Source organism: Theileria parva, chromosome 1, assembly GCF_000165365.1.
Source record: "Theileria parva strain Muguga chromosome 1, complete sequence, whole genome shotgun sequence".
NCBI classification, from domain to species: domain Eukaryota; phylum Apicomplexa; class Aconoidasida; order Piroplasmida; family Theileriidae; genus Theileria; species Theileria parva.
Window position 1 is genome coordinate 1,459,561 of NC_007344.1, and position 18,475 is coordinate 1,478,035.

General features: G+C 35.3%; 5 protein-coding genes and 1 non-coding gene across 6 annotated transcripts; 1 reads left to right on the forward strand and 5 right to left on the reverse strand.

Moving 5' to 3' along the window:
- Positions 1–121: 121 nt before the first annotated feature.
- ppip5k2 (Histidine phosphatase superfamily (branch 2) family protein) lies at positions 122–6,132 on the reverse strand (the record flags this gene model as incomplete). The annotated part of the gene is made up of 5 exons (XM_761122.2): positions 5,959–6,132; positions 5,786–5,869; positions 5,572–5,679; positions 4,414–5,263; positions 122–3,474 (listed from the first exon to the last, which is right to left on the reverse strand). Exons 1-5 carry the CDS (start codon positions 6,082–6,084, stop codon positions 122–124), a joined length of 4,521 nt encoding a protein of 1,506 aa, XP_766215.1. The 5' UTR covers positions 6,085–6,132.
- On the reverse strand, positions 6,133–8,481 carry rrd2 (Phosphotyrosyl phosphate activator (PTPA) family protein; the record flags this gene model as incomplete). Its single annotated transcript, XM_761123.2, has 6 exons — positions 6,133–6,345; positions 6,640–6,714; positions 6,925–7,072; positions 7,157–7,256; positions 7,936–8,056; positions 8,125–8,481. 6 exons carry the CDS (start codon positions 8,479–8,481, stop codon positions 6,196–6,198), a joined length of 951 nt encoding a protein of 316 aa, XP_766216.2. The 3' UTR covers positions 6,133–6,195.
- A 187-nt stretch (positions 8,482–8,668) lies between these two features.
- Positions 8,669–8,740, forward strand: TpMuguga_01g01245. The gene has a single exon. It is a non-coding gene; the product is annotated as a tRNA-Cys (tRNA).
- Positions 8,741–8,848: 108 nt separating this feature from the next.
- Positions 8,849–10,535, reverse strand: TpMuguga_01g00696 (putative integral membrane protein). Its single transcript, XM_061305044.1, has 3 exons — positions 9,971–10,535; positions 9,377–9,598; positions 8,849–9,005 (listed from the first exon to the last, which is right to left on the reverse strand). The coding sequence occupies exons 1-3, from the start codon at positions 10,361–10,363 to the stop codon at positions 8,958–8,960; spliced, it is 663 nt and encodes a 220-aa protein (XP_061161618.1). The 5' UTR covers positions 10,364–10,535; the 3' UTR covers positions 8,849–8,957.
- A 183-nt stretch (positions 10,536–10,718) lies between these two features.
- Positions 10,719–12,727, reverse strand: TpMuguga_01g00697 (Ring finger domain protein). Its single transcript, XM_761125.2, has 3 exons — positions 11,816–12,727; positions 11,523–11,633; positions 10,719–11,205 (listed from the first exon to the last, which is right to left on the reverse strand). Exons 1-3 carry the CDS (start codon positions 12,115–12,117, stop codon positions 10,761–10,763), a joined length of 858 nt encoding a protein of 285 aa, XP_766218.1. The 5' UTR covers positions 12,118–12,727; the 3' UTR covers positions 10,719–10,760.
- A 288-nt stretch (positions 12,728–13,015) lies between these two features.
- DHX37 (Helicase conserved domain protein) lies at positions 13,016–18,370 on the reverse strand. The gene is made up of 10 exons (XM_061305045.1): positions 18,147–18,370; positions 17,934–18,107; positions 17,457–17,712; positions 16,558–17,009; positions 16,254–16,394; positions 16,129–16,223; positions 15,226–16,078; positions 15,081–15,172; positions 14,530–14,888; positions 13,016–14,500 (listed from the first exon to the last, which is right to left on the reverse strand). The coding sequence occupies exons 1-10, from the start codon at positions 18,297–18,299 to the stop codon at positions 13,017–13,019; spliced, it is 4,059 nt and encodes a 1,352-aa protein (XP_061161619.1). The 5' UTR covers positions 18,300–18,370; the 3' UTR covers position 13,016.
- Positions 18,371–18,475: the final 105 nt, after the last annotated feature.

Sequence of the window (18,475 nt, forward strand, 5' to 3'; positions counted from 1 at the left end):
ACAATATACCCCGTCATACTCCCACTACTATTCAAATAAATAGTATAGTATATTATAGTATATAATATATAATATAGTATAGTATAGTATATAAGGTATAGTATAGTAAGTGTATGGTACATTAGTTTGGTTGTTTGAGTAGAATGTTATGGTAAGCTTTTTGTATGTAATCTTTTAACCGATCCAACCCGAAATTTCTATTCATTATCACCAACGTATTCAACTCACAATATGGCGGGACCATATCCACTCCTCTCACACTCTCACTCTCACCAACAGTACCTGTAGTAACTTTGTCTACAGTATCTCCAATATTCTTGTTTACAGAATCCAAATGTTTGTCTACGGTACCTGTAGTAACTTTGTCTACAGTACTCAAATGTTTGTCTACGGTGTTAATATTGCGTGCGGTTTTATACTCTGTGAGGAAGCAATTGTAGCACTTGAACTTCTTGTCCATCTCGTACATTAAGTTATACTTGTCCAAATTCACCACTGTACAACTATTCGCACTCAAGTTACCCGAGCCAACCGCAGTATTCGTCAATCCCACCACACACTTACTCCATAGTCCATTTGACCCAATTGCAGCAGAGTCACTATTGGAGTTACTATTGGAGTTACTATTGGAGTTACTAGATTTAAGGGAGTACGCCCTGTTAACAGTGTTTATGGCTCTGATTTTACTGTTGGTGAATGTGAATTTGGGCCCAGAGACAAAATTCCTGGTGGTGATTGGGCAGTCAGTGCATCTGTGTGTCAGTGTTTTCTGTAGTCTATACCGTTGTATATGTCTTTTATATTTGTTTTTCTGGTCCTTGGCGTTTTTTTCCAGCAGTTCGTAGTTCTGGCCGAACCCGTCCTTGGCACCGGAGCTTACCAGAATCTCCAGCCTGTTAAAATACCCTTCATCGCCCTTACTACGCCAAACCCTCAGGACTAAATGTGATAAGTAGTGTAAATCATTAATATTCTCAATTTGCTTCGAGTTTGTGTCAAAAGAGTCGTCAAGCAGGTGGGCGTATTTGAAGAAGTTAAACACACTAAACAAGTGTGACGCCGAAGTCACATAGAACCGGGACCTGATCTTAGGATTAGTTATGAAGTCACCCGGTGTATCTTTCAGTGAGAGATTCAGCAAGTCAGTCTCCAGATTATTAGTCTCCAGATTATTAGTCTCCAGATTATTAGTCTCCAGATTATTAGTCTCCAGATTATTCGTATCGATAGATTTGTTATATTTGTAGCCCAAGTCGTGATATGAGCCACGGACCGATCTACTCGTCCTCTCATCCACACACAACTCTCCCACATGCGACCATAAACTATACGAATTCAATATTATCCCCTGATCTATCGGGTCTACTGTATGCATAGTGTTAGTAGTGTTATCAGTAGGCACTGTAGGCACAGTAGGAACTGTGTTACAAGTGTTAGTAGTGTGTGTGAGATGATTGTGGTAGAGTAGTTCGGTGTGGGATTGATTGTGGAAGAGGTACATTTCGGATGGTTTGAGTCCTCCGATGAAGCATTTTCCGGCGTCAAAGAGGAGGTCAGCGTTGAGATACGTATTTGCGATTAGTAAACTTGTAGCAGCAATAGACGCAGCAGAAGTGTCATTTTTTAACATTCTATTTATCGCTCTCAATTCTATCGGCCTATCCACACACACATCCTGCGTTACGGGGCTAGTGTCACCACAATTCACAGAGCTTACAGTATTTACAGAGTTAGTATTTACAGAGTTATTGTGGTTTACGGATTTGTTATTAAAAGTGTCCCCTGTGGTAAATGTGTTCGAATTGTGTATGTCGTTATCGTGTGAGTTGATGGATTCTGTGTATAAAAGGTGAAATGTAACATCGTGTAATATCTTCTGCAGCAAATTCCATGCGATTGTGACGCCAATTTCTAATTTTTCCCTGGGTGTCACGCCGTACTCGCAGGGTGAAATCACCGAACTCAGACGCTCCACAATGTTATAAATCTCAAATCCAACCTCTAACCCGTGACCCAACAAGTAATGCAAATGTATCAAATCATATCTTATGTTGTCAACTATGTCACTCAACTTTGTGTAGTCATATTCCGTTACGGGGTTTTCCGTTACGGTGTCAGGTCCCACGGCAACAGAATTTACATTACTATTTACTGTATTTACAGTATTTACAGTACTATTTACTGTATTTACAGTATTAAGAGCAGCAGAATTGGTACCAAGTGCAGCATTATTTACTGTACTATTTACTGTATTTACAGTACTATCAACTGTATTAACAGTATTAAGAGCAGCAGAATTGGTAGTATTGGTACCCTGGACACTACCCTGGAAACTACCAGTGTTACCTGTGTTACCAGTGTTAGTAGAAGATTCCACGTGTTTGTGGAACTTGTTGAGTAGTCTGTTCCACCGGTTGATGGTGTGGTTGATTTTGTTTACAATGTAAAAGGTGTAGTCGTCTACGGAGTAGAGTGAGTTCCACATTAGTTCCTTTTTCAGGCTCCTGATATACTTCCTGATAAGCCCCTGTAACATGGCGAAATCTTCCCTTTTATATTCTGAATCCTGTATCGCCTTGTTATAGTAATATCTATCATGTTCTGGGATATCCCGTAGCACTTGTTCGTACAGATCTGTCCCATGTGCAGTAATCAATTTGTTGAGTAGAACTTTACATTTTAATCTCTGTGGTGATATTGTGGTGTCGTTTAAAAGTTCGTAGGCGCGTTTGTTTCTTATGGTCATGGTGACTAGGATTGGTGTGAGGTCACCTTCAAGTTCCAGAATACCCTTGGTAAATGCTGCACTTGTAATTTGACACCTGCCCTCGTCACTACTGAAAATCTTAAAATCATGCCTAAAAGTGCTGTGGAGCCGGATTAAACCGCTGCAGTCTGCCGGGTAAAGCGTTTCCCTAAACCTGCGGCCCAAGTCCTCAGCCTGCAATTTACCAACGTCAGTCAAGTCCCCTCCCCATTTGGCCACTATTAACACCGAGTCTAATTTCCTAACTGGCCTCGCAGTGTAAGCGTGCTCAGTTTCCGAAGTGTACGCAGAAGATTTGGAACAACTGTCCGTCATCTCATCACACACACCGGCAACTCTGTTCACACTTCTTACAGTGTTAACTCTGTTCGCATTGTTTACAGTATTTACAGTATTTACAGTATTTACAGTGTTAACAGTGTTAACAGAGTTAACAGGGTTAGAAGTGGTATAAAGGGGTTTGAATTGTACTTTGCGGTTGATGCCGGAGAATTCGTAGCCTTTGTCGAGCATTTTTTTGAGTTCTCTAAAGCACTCGAGTTCGGTGACGAGTGCGTTAATTTCATTATTTAAGCTGTTTAGCTGGGCGTAGGAGTTGGTGAGTGAGTCGAGCTCACGCTGTAACTCGTCCAGAACCAACACCACAGTCTCGTTTAACCTCACCAACTCCTCAGGAGATTTTAACTTTATCTCACCCAACACATTTCCTACATCATTTCAATACTATAATTAAGCATATTGTTAGTATTATAATAGTTTTAGTGGTAATAAAGGTGTAAATAGGGGACTGGGAGTGGGCTGTCAGGGAGTCAAGCACATTTCTATAGTAATAAGTAAGTAGTAAATTTAGTATTTTAGATATTTAGACAGGATTATTTTAGTTGTTTTAGAGTTATAATTGGGGAATTTTATGTTTAGTTCGTTAATTTGGGGGAACTTGCTAGGATTTTTTGGGTTAAAAATCCAATTTTTTAAAGTAATTTTCGAATAATTTACTAATCATTTAAACCAAAATTATCTATTTTTAGGGTAATTAGTAGAAAATTTAGCTCTAATAGCTGGATAATAGTGGTTAAAAGTACCGTGGTACAGTAGCCAAGTACCCACTATTACCCAAAATTAAACACTCAATAACAGCATTTTAAAACAAAATAAAAGCATTTTGATGACTAAAACATCAATAGGAATGATTTGGGATTAAATAATTTATTCGTTAAAAATTTTGGAAAAAAAATTTTTTTGGGAACCCAAATGTCACTTTTGGGTCCAGACCATTTGGCCAAAAATCGAAAATTTTCAAAAATCTTAAAACCTCAAAATTTCCACATAAATCAACAAATTTAACCTCTCTTAACACCAGAAAATTATAATTAACTCTAAATTATCTGTCTACACAGTGCTACAGTACAGGTTGACATGGCGCATACAAACCCATACCACTACCATACACCCATACTATTACTATACCATTACTATACCATTACTATACCATTACTATACCTCTAATACTGTATAACTATACTTAAATATATACCCCGAGAGGGAGCTACTTTAACTATAGTACTATACTATTACTATACTACTACTATTACTATACTAGATATACTATACTATTACTATAATTAATACTATACTATAATTAATACCTTTGAAGTATGCTAGTATATGTCTATTTTTGGTATTGAATTTGAGTTTATTTTTGGGTTTCCTGTCTGCGTGTCTCATGATAACCACAACGCTGCAGAGCTCTTCTCTTTTTTTATCATACAAATTCCTTGTTTTCAAATCTGCGAATGTCTTCTTTATCACTTCCTCGCCCACTGTTCTCTCCTTCACTATGTTCCCAATCACCACATTATACTTTGACTGTAACTTTAGTAAAAGTATGATCCTCAGAATGTTAGAGCAGTCTGTGAGGTACTTTTGATTTCGCTTGACAAATGACCAGCCGTTAACATCGCATACGTAGGGCCCGTCAAAGGTCCGTAGAATGTCAAATCCGCATACAATTTGTCTAAAATGGTCCACAATTCTACAGGCTATGGTTTTCTCCTTGCCAGTTAGGATTACGGGGTATCTTATCTCCTTGCCGTCGGGGTATCTGTCAACTTTCCCATCCAACGCTGGGGATTTCCGAGCCTCGGCATGTGCAAACATGGGACCCACAGCGTAAACTTTAATATCCGTGCCAAAGGAACTGACAAACTCCTGGTAGACATAAGTCGCATCACGACGTACGTTGTGGATTTCAGGACAGTATTCACTACTACGGTCGGCAATCTTGCGGAATAGCTTCTTACAGCCACCGCCGGAGTTGAGCGGATAGTAAATCCAATTATTGTGATCATCAGAGTTGACGGGCTTCTCCACAAACGGCTTATTTAATCTTATGCCGTTGTAGACTATGTAGTCGTAATGCTCCTCGAAGGTGTGGAGACCCTGCTTTACCAACTGGTGGTCCACAATTATGTAATTCGGATGCGGTATACGACAGGCCTATATCAGTTACGGTGCTTGCACAAGAGATATTGTTTTACAGTTAAGGTTACATTATGTAGTGTTAACTATGTAAACTGGATATGATCAATTTTATGAAAAAATAATTGTAAATTTCACTAAAAAAAATAAAATGCCAAAATTGATCGGGTTACGAAAATAAATTTTCTCACCCAGTCATTTCTGCTGCTTCAACCACTTATTTACCAAAAAATAATTACAAAAGTAAAATAAATATCAAAAAGGTTGCAAATAATGAAATAATGGGGATGTGTAAAACTGAGTAGTTAGGGAGATAACTGTGGAACGGTGTATACCTGAAGTTCGCGGTATATTTCAACTCTAGAGCGTATAATTCTTTGTTTTTCCAAGTCATTCAATATCACAGGATTATACAATCTCACATACTCTATCGCCTATACAACTATTTATACAAATAATAAATAAATAATAAAAATTGATATTATTATTGTGATAAAATGATATAATTGTGTGATAAAATGATATAATTGTGTATTTTACCTTTTCGAGGGGAAAGTTGCGTGAGTAGAATGCGATGAGGCATTCGACAACGGGCCAGTTTGAGGGTTCCTCCTCCAAAATCATCTAAACACATATTTAACAATTTTCTTAATTTCTTAATTTAGTAAAATAATTTTTTAATTATTAAATGAATAATTTGATAAAGTTGTTACTTGTTCTGGAAAGACGACGACGACGAAATCGCCGGAATCTTCGAGTCGTTTTAAAATTGACCTCATTGGCACATTTTCAACTTTACTCTCCATGGCACATACGCCAAGGCTAAACTTCCTCCTCATCTCAACTCACAAAAAATTTATTACTCAAACTACACATTCCACATAAAATTGTCGTGTAAAATATTAATATTAGTTTATAAAATTATTAAAATTATTAAAATTATTGTGTGATTATTGTGTGACGATTTTTTTTTCGTTGAGTCGTTGGACGTCGTTGATGTAGAGCTGAAAGAGTCCGTAGTTAATCTTCTCCCAAGCGCAAGAAGTTAATATATTACAAATCATCGGCGAAGCCATCTCCAAACTCACGCCCCTTATCATCTACACACACTTTTTCCCTTATTTTTGCTAATTTTACGCTATTTTTACACTTATTTACGATTATTTATGCTAATTTTAGCCTTAATTAGGTGTTATTTTATGCTAATTTTATGCTTATTTACGATTATTTATGCTAATTTTACACTTATTTTACGATAATTTATGCTTAATTAAGTGATATTTTATGCTAATTTTACGATTATTTATGCTAATTTATGCTTAATTAAGTGATATTTTATCGTATTTTAAGCCGTTACAAGGGTTAAATAGTGGTCTAAATTATGTATGGGATACGTTGATTTTATATTCCATGGCTCTCATGAAGAGGTAGTCTTGCTTGTATTTTACCAGAAACTCCACGTCCAAACACTAAATACAATTATCACACCAATTTTCACAATTTAACTAATATCTTATTAATTTAATCATTTTAAATGATTATTAGGGATTTTTAGGGATTTTTAAATTTTCTCTCTCCAACCCCTAATTATCCCCCTTTATCCCTAATTACCTCTATATACTACTGTATACTACTGTATAACTCTATAATAATGTGTACTAATAAAACTGTGTAGAAACATGTTTGGGGTTAAGGGATGAGTTGATGAGTTGTGAGGAGCCGAGTATGAAGGGTAGGAATTGGTAATCATCAATTCCCCAAGCTCCTTTTGTTCCCGCAGGCTCCAACGTGTATCGCTCTATCACCTCTCGACATACCTCAAAATATCTAAACCAAATCAACAGCTGCTAACTATAGTAATAATAGTATTAAGAGTAAACTGTGTAAATAATAGTAATAATGTGTAAATACTTGTTGAGAGTTAGTAGTGATAGTGCTGGGAAATGTGATTCTGTGAGTAAATTTGATAAATATAACGCTCTTAGGAAATATACAAACTCTAACTCATTTCCTAAAATATCATTAGTAACAAGTATCAAGATGGTGGAGTGAATAGTATGGATCCCTAGTGAACTCCAAAGTCAAGCGGGAACTGGCCCGGATAGTAGTGAGGCGGGGGACTGCCAAGGGGAGCTACTTATACTAATACTATAGAAATAATACTATTAAACTATATATTAATAGTGGGAGTAAATAGGTGGTTGTGGGTCGGCCCGGGATTCGAACCCACAACCTCTAGGTCCTAGAATTCGAAATTTATCTAGTCAACATCAATACCATTGGACAGATAATATTACTCCTTTAACTTCGTTAATAGTATTAACTATGTAATCAGTATTGGTAGGGTAAAAAAGTGGTTGTGGGAACCGGGATTCGAACCCACAACCTAACGACTGATTTTTTAGCATTAATTCAACAGGTTATTATCAACACAATAAATATATCATTTTATCCTTAACTTTGTTAATATTATTAACTATATAATGGAATAAATAAGTGGTTGTGAGCCCGAGGGTTCGAACCCACAACCTAAAGGCATTATAACTTCATGTTAGTTTTTACGGCATTAAATCCATACACACAAAATATTACTCCTTTAACTTCGTTAATAGTATTAACTACTTAATTACTATGTGTAACACTGTTAGTAATGGTAATAGTATAGTTAGTGAAAATAGTGTGAAGAGTACCTGTTCCGAAATCTAATCTTGTGGCATTACCAAACGAGTTTAAAAAATGTTTTTTCGCTTTATTATATAAATTTTCATCAGTTATTACCATTCCAAATTCGACAAATATGTCATCTATCTCCTAAACAACATTTCCACAATTAATTACATTTTTAAACTATTTATGAGTTAATTAGTGTGAAGAGTTACAGATTGTAATTGGTGGATTAGGGTTGAAAAGGCTTTATTGCCGAATCGGCAGTTGGTAAAGTTTTTAGGATCGTGAAACTGGAAATATTTCTCAACTTTTTCCAAAATTAAATAAATCCTCAAAACTATATTCAAATTCTTTATCTCAGACGAGTTAATATTTGCCAGAAGTTGGTGGAAGTCAGTCACTTTTTTATCTCTCACCGACTCATTCAAACTCTTTATAAACTCAACTATCTCACCACAATCCACTCTCACATTACTATCCACTCTCACATTACTATCCACTTTTACACCATCAGATCTTATATTATCTGATTTTACACAGTCATTCTTGAAATGTTCAAATTTTTCCATTAAAAATAATTTATAAATTAGTGAAATTGTGTGGAATAGTAAAATTTATTTTTTACCACATCTCATCCACACCATAGCCTTCCACATGTTAGAAATTATTATTATTATATTTAAGGGTAAATAATTGCCAACTGTGGAATCTTAGTGTTAGCGGGGTTTAAAGTGTATTTTGGGGGTTTAGGGTTGGGGGCGTGTAGCTCAGCGGTAGAGCAGTTGACTGCAGATCAACGGGTCCATGGTTCAAATCCGTGCGCGCCCTTTTTACCAAATCATAATTATTTTACTTATTCCCCAACAAATATTATTAAATTATTAATAATTAGGGGAAATTTGAATAATTAGGGGGAAATTATTTAATTTTTGGAAATTAAGAATTTATGAAATTACCGGAAAATCACCCTAAACTGCGCGAAACAAGGTGTAAAATTACAAATTTCGCTTATTAAAAGTGATAATGTGTAAAAATTAAAAGTACATTAAACGGTGTTAACAACTGGTAACGCTATGTACTGCCCAAACAATTTCTACAGACACATTTTACTCCTTAAATATGCTAAATTTAGCTCCAACTAAGGGTTATTTTAGCTATCTTAAAGCTTAATTTAGCTCTATTTAGGCTTAATTTAGCTATTTTTAGTCATTTTTTAGCTCTAACTAGGAGTAATTTTAGGTATTTTTAAGCTTATTTTAGGTATAATTAAGGGTAATTTCACCTATTTCTAAGGCCAATTTACCCCTTAACTAAGCCTAATTTTACCTATTTTAAGCCTAATTTACCCCTTAACTAAGCCTAATTTTACCTATTTTAAGCCTAATTTACCCCTTAACTAAGCCTAATATTACCTCTAACAAAGGCTAAAATAGCTATAGTAAATATGTAAATAAGTGGTGATACTTTGTTTCTGCGATGTCTGGAGTAGAATCTGTAGAGTCTGAAGAACTGCGTGGCGAGTCTGACGACGCATACGACGATTTCAAAGTAGTCTGAGGACTTTGACCTCGAGACGTCGAGTTTGATTAAGTTAACCAAGTCCCCGTCAGAAATAATAAAAATCACACAGACCGTCACCATCACAGTGTCCAACAGCCCCTCAAACGATTTATAATACTTATTACCCTAACATTCTATCAGATTATCTCTATTAAATTATCATAGCGTCGAATTCCCCGGAGTCGGGGTATTATTAAATATATAATCGGGGGTATATAATTTACTACACCGTAGGGAATAATTAAAGATTCCAATTGTTAAATAATAAATTAAATTATAGTTAAGTAACCCTGGAATAACCAAACTAAGTAAAACTAAGAGTAAACTAAGTAAAATTACGAGTAAATAAAAGGTAATTAAGACCAAAATAGAGCTAAATTAAAGGTAATTAAGACCAAAATAAAGAGTAAAACTGAGTAAAATAGAGTAAAATTACGAGTAAAACTGAGTAAAATAGAGTAAAATTAGTTTATGCAAGCGCCGTAACGGAAAACTTACGTGTAAAACATAATTAATATAAACTTCAAGTGAGAATAGAATTGTAACAAAGAGTTCCAGGATGGAGCAGAGTAAAATTGTCCCTTCGGCGAAGATGTTTTCGAGTAAAATAATAACATTTGACACAAACAAGAACAAATACGTCTTTGGCGATAAATCCGAATGAAACAACCTCATACAAAACTCATTCAACTTACTCATCTCCAATTCCTCCTCCATTCTCTCCATTCCAAACCCATTCTCCACATTGTTTACAATGTTTACATTCTCTACAGAGTTTACAGAGTTTACGTAGTTTAAAGGGTTTAAATTGTTTACGGAGTTTACAGGGTTTAATGGGTTAAATTTGGGTTTTGTTGGTAGTAGGAGGTCCCGTTCGTTTGGAACCTTCATTTTATTTATACTAACCGCCCAAATCCACTACAACATTTTTTTCACCTTTTTTACACATTTTTTACACATTTCAGTAGAAATTTTTATTTCATTTTTTAAAGTTTATTTTTTTTATAATTTTCGGGTAACTTAATTTTTAAGGTTATTTTTCCCGAATTTCGACCTACACATCCCATCTCCCTCTCCTACCCCCTTTCACCTTAATTTACCTCTTTTACCCCTTAATTTACCTCTTTTACCCCTTAATTTACCTTTTTTACCTCTAATTATTACTTAAAATAACTTAAAATTATATATAAAAAAATGAAATAAAATTACTTAAAATTACATAAAATTATGTGAAAAATGAAAAAAATGAAAAAAGTGAGATAAAATTATATGTGAAACTAGGTAAAGATTAAATAAGTGTCTTCATGCAGAGTGGGCACACGACGCTTCTGGAAAGCCAGAGATCGATGCATTTGGTGTGGAATCCGTGTGAGCAGTGGAGGACTCTGAGCATATCTTCCGCTGCGAAATCGTCTAGGCAGATGCCGCAGCACGTTGACTTGAGGTGTAGTGCGTTTTTGTAACTGATTTTGGGTAAAACGATGCTGGTGTAGCCTGTGATTTTCCTGGCAGTGCCATGGCTGGGCGGGAAAGTGTAATAATACAACACGACAGTGAAGGCAAATCTCAGTACGTTAGCGGAGAGAACGTAAAATATAAAAGCGTACAGCCAGCGCTTGTTACAAACGTTTGGCACGCGGTGTAAAATCATACCAGCACCGTACCAAAAATAACTAAAACTCGTCAACTTTCTACTATACGACCAGCCACGGCCCTGAGTTATCACCGAAGTACTAAATCATTATTTTATCATAATTTAATTTGTTAAAAATGGGATTTTGGAAATAAATGCCAAAGTTGATCGGGTTAGGAGAAATAAATTTTCTCCGTAAATCAATTCTGCTGCAGTAACAACACATTTACCAAAAAATAATTAACAATTGTAAAATAAAATACCAAAAGGTTGCAAATTAGTAAATAGTGGGGATGCGTAAGTAGGTAACTAGTATAGATATGAGGAACTAGTAACCAAGGGGCTAAAGAGTCCCATTGGGGTGGCTAACACTGTAATAAATAACTAAACTCTGTGAGTACAAGCTCCGTAACGTACCAATAGATAATTTCTTGATTTTCTTGATTGGTTAGCTGTGAGAAGATGCAATAAAATAAAACCCGAAATGAAAACTGCATTAACAATACCATGCGATACACATACAACCACCTACATCATACTTACTATACTCCTAACTATACTCCTAACTATACTCTTAACTATATACTCTTAACTAATATACCCCGAGAGGGAGCTACTTTATTATATACCCCGAGAGGGAGCTACTTAACTATACTCTTAACTATATAACTGAATAAATATGTGTATCTGGTTAGATTGGATTGTCATACGTATTGAGAATTTTGAAGCAATTTTGGCACGAGAACTGATCGAATTTGGCGATGATGAGGTCGGGTAGGAGTAGCATGACAGAGATGAAGATGGAGAAGAGTATAGAGAACCTGATGAAGATGAGTGATCTCCTGGGGGAGAGAAGCACAAGCTCCATCAGCGGGTCTGACGGCGCCTGTCGCGCCGTCACGTCCGCAGCTCTAAACTTCTTCAAACATATAAAATACTCCACCACGCCACCAAACACACGGTTCCTCACCTCCAAACTCGAACCCAAACTTCCCTCATCCACACCTTCCATTCACAGAATTTTCAAATTTTCAAATTTTCTGAAATTCCTCAAAATTTCTAAAATTCCTCAAATTGTTCAAATTGTTCAAATTTTACAAAAATTTAAATTCCTCAAATTCCTCAAAATATCTTCTAAAAATCTTAAAATTACCAAACTCGCGGGGACCAAAGGGTAAAAATTGAGAATCTCGGGAAAGATCTGAAAATGCTAAAAAAGTTAAAAAGTCGTGATGTCAGAAATTGGAAAAAAATCCCAAAGTTGAAAGCAACGTCAAATTCTTAAAATCAAATAATCTGTTAAAATTTAATAACTTATTAAAATGAGATAATCTGTTAAAATGAGATAATTTATTAAAATCAAATAATTTATTGAAATGTGAAAAAAGTGTGAGAGAGTTTGGGAGCGACGCTGTGATGAGATTTAAACTGCTACTGTACAAATTAAAATGAAAAGTCGGAGATACCAAGTGCACCATCTAGTGACTTAATGCTAAAAAAGGTTAAAAATTAGCCAATCTTAAAAATTAAACTCAGATCCAAATTTATAAAAAATTTTAAAATATTTTCACTCATTTTAAAGAAAATTTATCCTTCTAAAATTTACGAATCCACGTAACCAAAACAACATCGGGTCACTCCCTTACCGTTTCACCATCTTTACACAATTTACACAGTTTTTACAATTTCTCACAGATTTACGCAATTTCTCACATATTTACACAGTTTTTACAATTATTGATAAAATTTCAAATTTTTACGCAATTTCGTAAAATCTCAAAAATCTCAAAAATCTCGAAAATTCTCCTATTTTTACACAAATTCTAAAATTACCTATTTCTACACAAACTCTCAAAATTACCTATTTTTACACAAATTCTAAAATTACCTATTTTTACACAAATTCTAAAATTACCTATTTTTACACAAATTCTCAAAATTACCTATTTTTCCACAAATCCTCAAATTACCTATTTTTCCACAAATCCTCAAATTACCTATTGTATAATAAATTAAAAGAGATTGATAGATGGAGAGTAACTTTTTTGGCTCGTACTGTCGCCTTAGCAGGTTTGTGTACTGTTTGAATAGGAATTTATTATCCCTTGAGAATTCCCTTTCAAACGTCTCCCTGTCACACACACTTCTACTGGCAATAGATTTGATAAAGTTGTACAGCGCACTGTTCAGTTTCAAGGGTTTGTAGAAATCCTCACTGGCACAGGTCAGGAGAGGTGTGAATTCTGCCAACTTTGCGTACACCAGGCCGAAGCAAAATGCTTCGGCAAATGCTCTAAACACCAGCGGGTGTGAATTTAATTGTATTTTACTTATTGTGAGTGGGTAGTCTAGTGGTTTATAATACTGCTTAGCATAGGCAAATACTTTACCATCAGCGTACACAGGTTTCGGACTCTTTTCTACCTCCTTAGATACTATTAAACTTGAACTCAACATAGCCAAATGCGCCGCATTCACCTCCACAACATTATACATACGAATTTTATCATCTTTTATAGTGTCCCCAGTGTTAGTTCGAGCAGTGTTAGCAGTCACAGTGTTACTCACAGCAGTGTTACCAGTCCCAGTGTTAGTCACAGCGGTGTTACCAGTCCCAGTGTTAGTCACAGCAGTGTTAACAGTCACAGAGTGTGTAGGTTGTGACATTAGATAGTTGTAGGCGACAATTTCGTAATTGTGTTTGGAGTTTTTTAGGTAAACAGTTTCATTCGGCATTTGGGCGCATTTGTAGCCTTTACTCTTGGAGTCAGGGGTTAGGTATCTGACACCGACGGCTATTTTGTCCACCAAGCACTCGATGACACATTCCACTAGTATTTTCATCTCCAAATTCTTTAATTTTTGGAGTTTGGAGTTGAGAACATTGAGCTGTGAGATGTGTTTGAGCGAGTTAAACTGTGCTGAGATGATTTCGAAGAGCTGATTTGCCTGCAGAAATACCTCAGAAATTAACTTTTGATTCAGTGAATTTAACTTTTGATTCGGTGAATTGCGACTGGAAAACGCATTTTTCTCCTCCGACACGCTGTAATCACACAAAACACACATTAACATCTCCACGTCATTTGCATATTTACCACTGCTAATATCACCAGAATCATGTGTGAAAAGAGTGTTATTGTGTGATAGTGCTGATATGACGATGAATGACACGGAAAGGAAGTTGGGCCTGATACTTTCTTTTATGTGATTTAATTTGGATAAGACGCAGTAAATCATCTTGGCGTATCTCGGATCCAACGGTATTAAACTCACACATTTCCCCAGTCTCGTAATGGTCAGCTCGTCAACCCTGTCAATACTAGGAGTACAATGTTGTTCAGGAGGTACTTTAAAGGGATCACCTAAAAGGTTCAAATTCTCCTCTGTCCCCCCTATTACACTGTTAAAGTGTAAAACTTACCTCTAATAGTTAATTTAATAATGTCCAAGTGGTATAGTGTGAGAATTGCCGAGTCTATGAGTTCCTTTGGCGGTCTCGTGAGGAACGTAAAGTTGTACGGATTAATCCCAAACGAGATTAACACAAGACAAACCGATGTTAAATTAGATTCCAAAATCTCTACGGGCGACGACGGGGGAAATAAATTATTGAAGATGGAGTTTGTGTATAATCTGTAGCAGTGGCCGTGACCAAGTCTGCCACATCTGCCAGCTCTCTGGTCCGCAGACGCTTTTGACACGTTTAATATTTCAAACTTCTCAAACCCCCTCACATTGTCATATTTCTTTCTCTTCTCCTTCCCACTGTCCACCACATACCTAATTTCACAGTATTTTAACACTATTTAGTAGTTATTTAGGCTTATTTTAGTAGTATTTTATAGCTATTTTAGATGCATTTTAGGAGTATTTAGGGGTAATTTAGGCCTATTTTATAGGTATTTTAGAGCCGTTTGGAAGGCTTAAATTGGAAAATTTCGGCCTTGGGTAGGGTCAACTAAGGTATGTTACCTGATGTTTGGCAGTGTGATTGAAGTTTCTGCGACATTAGTTGACAGAATAACAATTCTTTCATTCTCCTTAGGTAACATAAAACACTCCATCTACAGACACACAATATTTATTCAGTTAATTATGTAAATAGTGTAAAAGATACTTGTTGTTGGTTAGATTGTGAAGCGTGTAGGATTTTGATTGTTAGTTTCCCCTGAGAATCTGACCCTAGCCACTCACAATCAACTGATTTCTTATAATTTTCCGTCAAAACATTCAATTCATATTCTATTCTCTCGTCAGTGTCACTATGTTGTTCATCAGACCCCAGTGTTTTATCATCTAATTCTCCTAAATCAACTTCTAAATCTTCAGATTCATCTTCTAGTTCAAATATTTCTCCATCCACAGGGTCACCAGTAGTATTACTGTTCTCAGTAGTATTGTGAGCAGTCTCCTGAGGGGGTATGTACCCAGTGTTAACCCCCGACAGTAACGATTTGAGTGTGTATAATTCATGTTTCCCTGTTAGGAAAACTAAAATTGAGCCTTGTGGTAGTTTTTTATGTATTTGAAGTATTTTTTTCTTGGCCTCCAACAGATAGTCGACGGGCGTAGTTTTGTTATAGTGCACAGTGTAGTTTAACTTCCCGGATGTAATATGAACATGCTTAATTCCCCTAAATATTTCATTCTCCAGAAAATCCTCCTTCCGTATCGTAGCACTCATTATCACCAATCTACAAATCAAGTTTATGTGTAAAAATTGGGTAAAAAGTGTAAAATTGTGTAAAATAGTGTAAAATAGTGTAAATAGTGTAAGATAGTGTAAAATAGTGTAAATAATGTGAAAAGTGTGAAAATGAGTAGTTGGTAAAAAATACTTGAGCGGAAGTTTGTTGTGTTGATTGTAGAGTTGACGTCTGAGTTTAACGATTTGCGATAGGAGTCCAATTAATATATCAGAATTTACTCTTCTCTCATGCGCCTCATCAATTATTATCACACTAAACCCTCTACACATTTTTACACATGTATTTAGACTAAGTGTATAAGTAGTGATTACGTCAAGAGGATATCACTTTTTAAGTGATTGAGTAGAATTCCATCGGTCATGAGTTTAATTTTACAGTTCCGATTAAACATTTTATCATATCTTATCTGAACCATTTTGCATTATATGTTGCTTACTTGGTATCCAACTAAGGTTGACGAGTTTAACTCTAGTGAAATTTGCTTAGCTATTGCTATGCAAGCTACTCTTCTAGTCTGCGTTACTCCAATTATACTTTCACCGCCACAAAAACCATTCTCATACAAAAATTGCGGTATCTAATGCATCACACTATTAACCATATAATTAACTATATTAACTATATTAACCATATAATTAACTATATAATTAACTATATTAACCATATAATTAACTATATAATTAACTATATAATTAACTATATTAACCATATAATTAACTATATAATTGAGTAATTTGTACTTGAGTGGATTTCCCTGTTCCGGTATCACCTGTGATGAGAACAATATCATTATTCCTAATAGCGTCGATAATCTCCTGTTCCATCATGCAACAGGGTAATTTACGCCTCCTTAAATCTACTTCACCATCCCTCTCCACCAAAACACTCTTGTACTCGGGTTGTTTATATTCTACAGTGTGTAAATTAACATTTACGGTGTCAGAAGTTGTAGGAGCTGATTTGGCTGGGGGTTCGGAGAAATTGTAATTTTCAGGTAACACATTGGAGTTAACTGATGGTTCAGGCTCCAATAAGTCTTCAGTGGTTAACTCATCAAGTGATTCCTCCCGTTGTATTTCGTCATCTACTGAGGAATTATCTACTGCCTCCTCCTCTTGCGGTTCTGTGTTTAAATTTTTGGGTTTTTTTTTGTTATTTTTCTGTTGGAGTGATTTAATTAAAGCCTTAGAGTCTGAAAAATGTTTGAAATAGTTTTTGGGAACCTTCGGAAATTGCGAATTTTTTAACCTTTGTCAAGTAATACTTTATTTCCTCCTCCTTAAACACGTTTTCCTAATATAACACCGTTTATATCATTTTTTACCTTGAATTTCTTCCTCTTTTTACCAAAGGACCTTTTTTTACTCATCTCTCCACCAACTCACCAAACACATGGAATCCTCCAAAATAACATTAAAATAGGATTAAAATAACATCAAAATAACATTAAAATAACATTAAAATGGGATTGAAATAAATTAAAATAAATTGAGTAATGTGTAGATTAATAATTGTCAGACGTTAATGTGATATTTTACAGAATTGAAATGATTCCAGCTGTGTGGAAATTACAGGAAAAGTATCAGCAGCAGCACAATGGACAGGAATATAATGACGAATGTGAGTTGTTTTTTGCTACCCCTGAGGATGATATTATTGAATCGTTCCCTGTTCCTGTTAACGAATGAGTTTGTGTAGTCCATGGACTCGGAAACATCGCCAAGCAGTCTCGTGTGTAAATTAACTTCATCTCTGATATTTGTACTTATGTTCTTAATTGAACTTGCACTGCTGTCCAGCAAATCCAACTCGTCGTCCTGTATTTTTATCATCGTGTCCCTGTAATACTTAAACTCCGAAGTCGACATCTCCCTCAAATCAGACTCGTTCAACCGCTAAAAACACATTAGTTGTGTAAAATTGAGTATATAATTTGGTATAATTTGGTATAATTTGGTATAATTTGGTATAATTTGGTATAATTTGGTATAATTTGGTATAATTTGGTATAATTTGGTATAATTTGGTATAATTTGGTATAATTTGGTATAATTTGGTATATAATTATGTATATAACTGGGTAAATAACTGAGTAAAAAATGGTATAGAGGGTTACGGTGGAGTTTGGTTGTATGTGAGTGAGATCGGGGTTAGAATTTTTGAGAATAAGTTCGAGTGATCTGAACGAGTAAATAACTTCATCGAGATCCCTTCGTCGGTTATGTATGACTTGTGAGCTCAGGTTACTGGAATCCATGTCCAGGAGGCTCATTTCGAGGTTATTTATAGTCTGAAAAATTGTGAAAATCATGCGGTAACAGTGATTTACCCGTTTTAGAGAGGCGACTTTGGCTCTTATTATGGTTAAGCATTTGAGCGTCTCGGCTTTATCAGTTTGCGATGTGTAGATATTAGCGCATTCATTTGCGGATCTTATTAACGCCTTAGCGTTCTGTAAATCTGTATCCCAAAGGTCAACCATCTCATTCCACTCTTTACAATCTTAAAAATTAGAAAAATACATTATTTAAATTTAAAATACTTTATTTCAAACATTAAATTCTTATTCATATCGGGCTACAATTATTTCCTTCCTTATTCCTCCAAACAATTTTAAACCCATACTACAATTAAATACTTTAAATTATAATTAAATAT

Bases quoted from the DNA above. Each gene is read 5' to 3' on its own strand.
- TpMuguga_01g00696 (XM_061305044.1), bottom strand. From the start codon at position 10,363: ATGAAGGTTCCAAACGAACGGGACCTCCTACTACCAACAAAACCCAAA. The intron at 9,599-9,970 runs GTAAGTTTTCCG...ATAGAATGTTAG, and splicing joins ATATTAATTATGTTTTACAC to GGTAATAAGTATTATAAATC. The intron at 9,006-9,376 runs GTATCACCACTT...ATGTGTCTGTAG, and splicing joins CCAGACATCGCAGAAACAAA to AAATTGTTTGGGCAGTACAT.
- TpMuguga_01g00697 (XM_761125.2), bottom strand. From the start codon at position 12,117: ATGGAAGGTGTGGATGAGGGAAGTTTGGGTTCGAGTTTGGAGGTGAGG. The intron at 11,634-11,815 runs GTATGACAATCC...AGTATGATGTAG, and splicing joins TGCTTCAAAATTCTCAATAC to GTGGTTGTATGTGTATCGCA. The intron at 11,206-11,522 runs GTACGTTACGGA...ATAATGATTTAG, and splicing joins AATCAAGAAATTATCTATTG to TACTTCGGTGATAACTCAGG.
- DHX37 (XM_061305045.1), bottom strand. From the start codon at position 18,299: ATGGTTGACCTTTGGGATACAGATTTACAGAACGCTAAGGCGTTAATA. The intron at 16,395-16,557 runs GTACAAATTACT...GTGATGCATTAG, and splicing joins GAACAGGGAAATCCACTCAA to ATACCGCAATTTTTGTATGA. The intron at 16,079-16,128 runs GTAATCACTACT...AAAAATGTGTAG, and splicing joins AAAAGTGATATCCTCTTGAC to AGGGTTTAGTGTGATAATAA.